The sequence below is a fragment of the Quercus lobata genome, unplaced genomic scaffold (assembly GCF_001633185.2).
Source record: "Quercus lobata isolate SW786 unplaced genomic scaffold, ValleyOak3.0 Primary Assembly Scq3eQI_130, whole genome shotgun sequence".
NCBI lineage: Eukaryota > Viridiplantae > Streptophyta > Magnoliopsida > Fagales > Fagaceae > Quercus > Quercus lobata.
The window spans coordinates 39,783-48,659 of NW_022154835.1; the positions used below are offsets into that span (position 1 = coordinate 39,783).

The following is an 8,877-nucleotide window of genomic DNA, read 5'->3' on the forward strand; positions in this document are numbered from 1 at the left end:
TTAATTTTTCTAGGTTTGGCTTGGGTTGAGTGCATTGTGTTGTACATTGAACGGATGTTGTCATCTGTCAGCATTCTATTATTTATTTATTTTTTTTAATCTCTCTCAACAAAATAAATTTTATCTCACACTTATTTAATAAAGATATTTTCGTTGCAAAAAAAATAAAAACAAAATAAAATAACATAGGTACTTGGACTAGTCTACAATTAGATACAGATAAATCCTCTCAAAAGGTCATCAAAAAAGGAAAACCAACACGGTAGCCGACTCTCTCTACCGAGGCCCCGACATTATTGATAGTAATTGAAATTCACATCTCTCGTTGCTCTCCATCTCTCCGAAACGCCAACAAAGACTAAACCAAAAAAGAAAAAAAAAACCTAACCCTAGATTTTGAGCACCACGACCTCAATGGCCAGCGAATCCCATGACTCGCGTCGCAAGCACCGTCGTTCTTCTTCAGACGATGACGAAGCCGAGAAGTCATCGAAGCGCCACAAGCATCGTCACCACCACCACCGTCACCGCCACCGTAGCAAGAAACACGACGAGGAATCCAAACCCGAGAGTGAGGATACCAATCCCACTCCTCTTCCTCTTCCTACTGTGGCTAACAATTCTCGGCTCGAGGACGATGTGGAGGAGGGTGAGATTCTCGAAGACGAGGGTTTCGGTGGTGGCGAGATTGCGAAGAAGAAATTCGAGTCCGACGATGAGGCTGGGGAAATCGCGGCCGTTCATGTTCGCGATGAATCTGATAAGCTAAATCTGGTGTGTTCTTGCTGATTGCCCCTATCCTTGTTTTAGTTTTCTTTAATATTATTTTGCTTTCTGTTTGGTTGCTGAGAAAATTATGGATTTTCAAATTATAATTAGTTTTTTTTGTTTTGGTTTTTCAATTAAAAAAACCAAACTTTTTTAAGATTCCGAAAACAAAGTGGTATTTGAGTTGTTTAATTAGGTTTCAGACAGTGGAATTTGAAAAAATCGAAGAAAATTTGATTGATATTTCTTCTCAGTGACCAAACAGGGGATTGTGCTATTTTGTGAATTTTGGATTTCATAATGAATTTGTTTTTATGAGAGGTTGTTAGAGTGACTGAGTCAGTGTCTCATACATTATGTAAAGAACCTGCTTGCACTAGACGAACATGAGTGAATTGCAAAAGAAGTTTCCCCTAGGCGTTTCAGTGAAGACTCATGGCTTACATTTAAATTTGTAAGAGCTAGTTACATGTTTTTACTTATTTTGCATATAGCCTAATTCTGATTTTGTTTTTAGTTTTATAATTCTTTTGGGTATTAATTGGGTGATATGCTCTGCTAGTTTGTGCACTCAGTTTGTTATGTTCATTGCTTGCCAGGGACATTGTGCTGAGCATCGATCATCTGATCGTGAAGCTAGTCTTCACATGGAAGAGAGTGTGGGGAACAAGGGTACAAATTCAAAGACTTTTGGAGATGACAAGAGTGAAGATGATTTAATGATTAATTCCAAATTAGATAAGGAAGACAAAACATACCACCAGCACCATGAGGTTGGCTTTTTAAGAAATACATGTGTTGAGCCTCAAGATGAATCTAGAGTTAGCTCAAAGGGTCACGTCAATGGGGATTTGGGTCACGAGTCTAGAAAAGAGGAAAAGAAGTGGCTGAGGGAATCTGGGTCCCCTTCTAAAGGAATTGGTAAGCTGAAGAGTTACTATGATGATGAAAAGATTGAGGTTGAAGAAAGCATATTGAGCAATCATAGAAAGTCTTCTTCTCATAGCACAGAGGACCGTGGCGAAGTCCATACTAGGAGCAGATCTAGATCAATTGGTGCTAGGGAGAGATCTCGTTCCCGTAGCATGAGAGAAGAGGAGGCTCATTCAAAAAGAAGACGTTATCATGATTCTGATGCCTCATTATATGTTGATAAGGGCAAGTTTGAGTATGACTCTGACTATGAAAGAAAGGTTCGACGGATTAGGGATGGACGACATGGTAGTAGAGATTTGGTAAGAGATGAGGAAAGGGACCGTAGTATTAGTCATAGTAGATATATTGGAGAAGAGGATTGGTATCGTAATCGGGCTGCACATGACAGGGAGAGGAGCATGGACAGGGATATGGATAAGGACTTGAGACGGGAAAAGGAAAGGGTTAGGGATAGTGAGATAGACAGGGCTCAGAGAAGGGACAGGGACAGGGACAGAGGTGGGAGTAGGGACAGGGCCAGAGATATGGACAGGAAAAGGGATATGGAGCGAGATAGGAACAAGGAAAGAGAGGTGGGCAGGGATAGGAGAAGGGAGAAGGAAAGAGATAAAAACTGGGATAAAGAGGTGGATAGAGATGGGAAAAGGGAGAAGGAAAGTGATAGGAGCAGGGCTAGTGAAAGAGATAGAGATAGGGATAGAGAAAGGGAGAAGGATAGGGACAAAGGGAGGGAGAATGAGAGGGAGAGGAGAGATGATAGAAGTAGGAATAAGGATAGAGGTATTGTAAATGGTTGGGAGAAGTATGAAAATCTTGAAGATGGCTATGACAATGGAAGATATAAACATTCTAGGCGCTCGAGACATGATGAAAAAGAATACAACCAGGATAGAACAAGAAAAAGTGATCCAGAAAAGGTTCCTGGTTTTAAGAGCAATCCATTGGAAGGATATAGAGACAAACAAAAAAGGTATTTTGAAAGAGGCTCTTCTGGCCAATCTGAACCCCCACCCCCCTCTTTTTTTCCCTCTTGGTTTAATTTTTTTCCCCTTTCCCCCCATTATATATTGATGCATATGCTTTATTTATTGGATGCAGAGATGAAGATGATCATGGAGACTATGAAGAAGCGACTGCATTGCAATTTGCTGAGCAGGAAGAGGAGGATCTCAACAGAATCAAGGAGGAGAGTCGAAGGCGAAGGCAAGCCATCCTAGAAAAATATAAGAGTCAGCAGCCACAGCAACCAAATGAACCACAGTCAGAAGATGTTAAGAAAGGTACATTGAATTTTTTTTTAGTGTCATACTGATATTTTGATAATTGATATTACATTTATGTAGTTTGAAGCTCTGTTATAGGATCTTGACCCCTTACGAGTGCTCTTCTTGCTCAGATCAATTTAAGTTTGAGTTCATCTTGTTTATTGAACTTAGACTTGTTTAACTTAATGGATCTGACCTAATCTGGGCCAGCCCAGCTTGTTTCTCACCTTGCCTAAAAAATGCCACTTTCAAAATTGTCATTCTTGTCATGTGCCATATCATACTTGTTCCTATAATTTGGAAACTTCTATATTAATGTGATTATATCAGTAGTATTCTCATTATGTGCGTAATCTGTTTGTCCCTTATTATTATTAATTTGGGGGTTATTGCAATTGTACCTGTATTAGCCGAATAAATTTGGAATTAACAGTTCAACTGATGGTCCATGAAAGAATGTTGTGGTTTGATTGATCTGGAAATGCCGTGGTCTTTTTCTCTGTATTTGGCTTGGAGTCCTTGGCCTATGATTGTTGTTGTCCAAGATATTTGGAAAGAAGTTGGCAGTGTTTAGATTACTTAGCTGGAGCAAATCCAGGCGAAGAATGGCTTCTTAATGTGCCTTACTGAAACTTTATTTGTCATGTAGATTCAAATGTTTTACTTGCTAATTGCTCAAATTTTGTGTTCTGACTAGATAAGGAGCCTGCACATGATCCTGATCAATCAATAGCTGCTAATAATGTTGTTCCAGAAGTTGGTGATGGTCGGAATGATGTTGTAGATGACTATGTTGCTGAACCATCATTTTCTGTTGGGAAATCACCCCCACAGAATGGAGTTGCTGCTTTTGAGAAGACTTCTGGTGCTGGAGGCCTTGGCGAGGGTACTCCTAAGGTGTCTCCACTTTCTCTGAATTTTTTTTTGTATATCTTAAAAAAACTTGCATCCTTCTATCAAAAAAAAAAAAAAAAAAAAAAAACTAAAATATAAAAACAAAAAACTTGCATCCATCTGTTCCTTGAATTTTATTTCTGACTTATTCTTAACGTGATTGGTATTATTGAGCACCTTAAATGCTTTTGGTAAGTGTATTGCAAACATTTTTAGACTTGAATTTTGAGTTCTTGGGGTTGTTTGAGTAATATAAATTTTATATATTTGTGCAGAGTGAGAGGTCAGATGACAAGTTCTGTGATGATATTTTTGGTGAGACCCCAACAGGAGTCCGCAAATCTGTAAGTTACTTCCATGATTATTTGTTCCTTGTTATCTGTTTATTGTCCTGTTGTTGCTCATTAAGTTGGATACATTTTGGTCTGCCACTTAGTTGCGAGTTTAGGATACTGTACCATTCAGCCTGTATTACATAATCATTTACATTGAATTTTCTGTGCATTGAATTTAGTTTTGATTTAATCAACTACTTGTTTCTTATTGAAATAAAGTTGCGAGTTTAGTGAAGTAGTGTTCTGTCCATCTTTTGTTGATTATTAATTTTTTTCTCCTGATTACATATCATTATGGTTCCAATGGCTATTAGATGCATTCGAGAATATCATGTCTTTATAAAGAGAATGAACAAATTAACCTTTGTGGTAACTGTTTATCATTGTGTTTTCCCTTTGGCCTTGTTTCATAATTTCTGTTATTGTCTATGCTAAATTTTTATTTTTACAATGTTGGTTTTTCCTTTATCTGATTGGCCTGCTTCATGTCATATAACACAATTTATATTATCTTTTGTACTTTCTCAAATATGATAAAATGATGTAGTGTGTGTTTGGGTATAGCTTATAAGCTAGCCTTTGCATCATCTTTTTTAAAACCTCATTTTTTTTCCCTCTTTTTTTCGAACAAGTATACTTTTGCATACTTTCAGCAAAAAACTAAATAAGTTGTTCCCAAACAAACACATAATGTTGTTATATTCGGAGCAGTAGGATTTTATTACTATCAAAGTTTAACCATTTATGTCCGGTGCTTATATGCTAAGTTTTTTTTGTTCTTTTTTATGCAGGGAAAAGGTGATGGTTTACGAATAGAAAGGAGTGGTCTTCATGACAACTGGGATGATGCAGAAGGGTATTATAGTAAGTATTATATCACTATTTGGTCATCTCTCTGTATTTATGTTGTTTTTTCTTTGTATTTTTGTCTGAGACTTTTTGTCAATTGTTGTTTGCATCTAATGGGTGCATTCAGAGATATTTACTGTCGCTTCCCCTCTTCCTTTATGCTTTGTTTGTAAATCACGAGTTTGTCCTTAGCCTATCTGAATCTTTATTCCTTGGTATCCATGTTTGGTTGAACTAAATAACATTTTCAATTGTAGAACTACATTCCAGCAGTTTCTCTATTCTGTTATTTGTTTTGCCAAAATGAAGGCAACTGCACTTAAAATCAACACCTTAAGCCATTGGCATCTATAATCAAGTATCAAAATATCCTTTACCTTTTGAATATAATATCATCTAATGCCAATTTACGTGTTCTTTCTAATGGGCCAACGTAGAGTACATTTTACTATTAAATTAAAACATAAATGGTGGATTTCTAATTTTCTAATCACCCCTTTCCTTGGTTTAAGTTTAAATACCTTTTAGAATCAGAACTCCTATTGTGTCATTGCATGAAGCAATTGTTTTCATTTTATACTCTCTACTGATCAATATTTTGGAAGTTGACATTGTAAGAGAATTACATATCTACTGAAGCTTTCCTAGAGGAAAACCTTGAAACTCTTGGAAGTGATTGCTGTGTTGCTTGTTTATATATGCATCAATCTTATGCCTTTTTTCTCCTACTATATATATTTTGCTTTTCTCATGTAATTATGATATTCATTTGCAGGCTACCGGTTTGGTGAAACACTTGATGGGCGATATGAAGTTATTGCTGCTCATGGGAAAGGTGTCTTTTCTACTGTAGTTCGTGCAAAGAATCTTAAGGCTGGTAATGGTGAACCAGAGGAAGTAGCCATAAAAATTATACGCAGTAATGATACAATGTGAGTCACCATTGTCCCACCCACTTGCCTCGGTTCTAATGTTGATTATTATTTTTTCGCTTATTCAATTTCTAGCCTTGTTGTCTTAATACATGCCATTGCCTCTTATGGACTAGGTACAAGACTGGTTTGGAGGAGCTGGTCATATTAAAGAAACTAGTTGGTGCAGATCCAGATGACAAGCGCCATTGTGTTCGGTTTCTTTCAAGTTTCAAGTACCGGAATCATCTTTGTCTAGTTTTTGAATCTCTTCATATGAATTTGCGAGAGGTTTTAAAGAAGTTTGGACGCAATATTGGCCTGAAGCTAACTGCTGTGAGAGCATATGCAAAGCAACTTTTTATTGCACTGAAACATCTTAGAAATTGTGGTGTTCTTCATTGTGATATAAAGCCGGATAATATGCTTGTAGGTTTTTGGCACCCTTTGATGATTTTACTTATCAAAAATTATTTATCTTTATAATCTGATATTTGTTTATATTTTCCAGGTAAATGAGGCAAAAAATGTGCTGAAGCTTTGTGACTTTGGCAATGCGATGTTTGCCGGTAAAAATGAAATTACACCATACCTTGTAAGCCGCTTTTATCGTGCCCCTGAAATAAGTAAGTTTTATGCATGAGCTATTATATTTAATTTATAAATGATGGAAAGGGATGTTTATGGTTGTTGAATGTGTTGTGTATGACTATTGTTCATTAAACTGTGTCTGAAACTGGCTATTTGTTTTGTAACGTTTCTGTTGCAGTTCTTGGTTTGACTTATGATCATCCAATGGATATGTGGTCTGTGGGTTGCTGTTTGTATGAGCTATATACAGGAAAGGTTCTCTTTCCAGGTCCTACAAACAATGACATGCTACGACTTCACATGGAATTGAAAGGCCCTTTCCCAAAGAAGATGCTCCGGAAGGCAAGTATTTGATTTTATTAGAGTTATAGCCCCAATTGTTAAGTTTTGAAGTTTGAATCCTTTTATTTTGCGATTTAGTAATGTGACTTTTTGTTTGGTATTTTTGTCAATGTAAGATATAATTGTCAAGTCCTTAATTGTACATATGTTCTATATCAATGCCTTGGTATGTGACTTTTTATGTTGCTTATTGCTTATGTGTGGGTTTTCTTCTTATAGGGAGCATTTACTGATCAGCATTTTGATCATGACCTGAATTTTCATGCTACAGAAGAGGATCCTGTCACAAAAAAGGTATGAGAATTGCATTTCTAATGTGTATTTATCTATTTCTAGTTGATCATGGTCCCTTTGTTTGTGCAGAGATATGAGAGATTATGTATACCTTTAATGCTGACTGAGCTTTTGGTTTCACTGTTGTAGACTATAAAGCGGATGATTTTTAACATAAAGCCAAAAGATATTGGATCTATTGTTGTGGGCTCTCCTGGGGAGGATCCAAAGATGTTAGCCAATTTTAAAGATCTTCTAGAAAAAGTTTTTGTGTTGGATCCAGACAAGAGGATGACAGTGTCACAAGCATTGACCCATCCGTTCATCACGGGCAAGTGAACCATGTTGCTGATTTTATGACTCCAGAAATGCTGTTCCGCTAGATATTTGTACATTATGATCTAATTCATTTTCAGTTTCTAATTACTGGGCATTATCTGTCTTCTCTGTGATGGCCTAAGAGCTTTCAACACAGTTTTGGCATGGTTGAAGTCAAAAGGGGGTGATGTTTGGTCTGGAGGACTCTTTACTGGCGGGTTCTTTCAGTGGATTGTACTGTTTCTATCGTAAGACAACTTGCCGAAGGCGTTTTTTTTTCCCTTGTAATCATTCTTGATCATGGCCATTTCGAAAAATCATTTATCTTTTTTCATTTCCCTGACTATGATTATATTTGTACTCCAAACTTGGTGGCTTCTATGGAATTTGTTGGAAAATCAATGATATTAAAATATCAATTCCTATGAGTTGGCAGAATGTACTTTTTTTGCTGCTGGAATAGTAAACTCCTCTCTTTTATATTCCCACTTCTCTTTCATAACGGTTGGGATAGTAATTTTAAATTGATTTAAGGCTTGCTCTACCTTCTTTCCATTCATATTATTGTTGTATTTTATTACTTTTTGTGGCACCTTATTTTAGTTTTTTGGGTTCTGGAGAGTCTAATTTAGTTTTTCATTCAGGATGTCTGCCACTGCTTTGAGGCAACCCTCCAGTGCTTAGATGCTTAAAAGGCACCCAGGAGAAGGTATCTTGGTTTGTTTATGGGTGATTATTGTGACAGCATTAGAAGTCGATATTGTGATTTCTCTTTCAAATATTGTGTTTCTGTTGTCTTTAGAAATAGTTACTGGATTTTAATGGAATTCTGTTAAAAATTATTTGATTGCTTGTGTGTGTGTGTGATGGAGTGCATATGAGAAACATCAATTAGTACTTGGTATGTGTGACATAGTATTGTGTCAGTGACCTGAAAAGTTCGTGAGTACTATGATAGATAAAACTTGCATCAAAATTTAAAATGTACTCTGCTACCGAACTTGTGTCTGACCTGTATGAGCCATTTTCAGTGATGTGCATCTGTAGATTTTAGAGATAGTTTGTCTAGGCAGGTTGCATTTTTGGTGTAACAAGCCTGTGTTGAGCACTTCTATTCTTAATTTTTTAGATTGGTTGTCTTTGCTTTAAATTTATGCTTATTTTAATGAAATTGCATTACATCTGATCCATGGTCTGGTCATTCTGGAGGCAATTGCACTGGAGTCTACGGCTGCAGGCTTGATGAACACAAATATATCAGGTTAGTAATGCATATAATTTCTTAATTTTTCCTTGTACAATACCTATCAAAAAAAAAAAAAAAAGTTTTCCTTGTACAATAGAAGGTTAAAGACAATCTGATTTTTTATTTTGCTGAAAAGATTCAATGTCCTG

General features: G+C 36.5%; 1 protein-coding gene across 3 annotated transcripts; it reads left to right on the forward strand.

Annotated features, from left to right (window-relative positions):
* Positions 1-229: 229 nt before the first annotated feature.
* On the forward strand, positions 230-8,324 carry LOC115973473 (serine/threonine-protein kinase prp4-like). 3 transcript variants are annotated; one of them, XR_004087723.1, is made up of 13 exons: positions 230-774; positions 1,368-2,674; positions 2,803-2,984; positions 3,667-3,866; positions 4,139-4,207; positions 4,990-5,062; positions 5,823-5,979; positions 6,096-6,387; positions 6,470-6,584; positions 6,728-6,891; positions 7,111-7,185; positions 7,315-7,730; positions 8,127-8,324. XR_004087723.1 is itself a non-coding variant. In XM_031093738.1 (13 exons), exons 3-13 carry the CDS (start codon positions 1,416-1,418, stop codon positions 7,501-7,503), a joined length of 2,775 nt encoding a protein of 924 aa, XP_030949598.1. In that variant the 5' UTR covers positions 593-774; positions 1,133-1,222; positions 1,368-1,415; the 3' UTR covers positions 7,504-7,910. The 3 variants fall into 3 exon arrangements, 2 of the variants coding, with proteins under 2 accessions (XP_030949597.1, XP_030949598.1); XM_031093738.1 differs by lacking the exon at positions 8,127-8,324 and adding an exon at positions 1,133-1,222 and having other exon boundaries at positions 593-774; positions 7,315-7,910; XM_031093737.1 differs by lacking the exon at positions 8,127-8,324 and having other exon boundaries at positions 7,315-7,910.
* Positions 8,325-8,877: the final 553 nt, after the last annotated feature.

What these genes read in the sequence shown, in the direction of transcription:
- LOC115973473 (XM_031093737.1), top strand. Translation starts at nt 415, where the DNA reads ATGGCCAGCGAATCCCATGACTCGCGTCGCAAGCACCGTCGTTCTTCT. An exon ending in TATAGAGACAAACAAAAAAG is followed by an intron (nt 2,675 to 2,802) that starts GTATTTTGAAAG and finishes TATTGGATGCAG; the next exon opens with AGATGAAGATGATCATGGAG. An exon ending in GTCAGAAGATGTTAAGAAAG is followed by an intron (nt 2,985 to 3,666) that starts GTACATTGAATT and finishes TGTTCTGACTAG; the next exon opens with ATAAGGAGCCTGCACATGAT.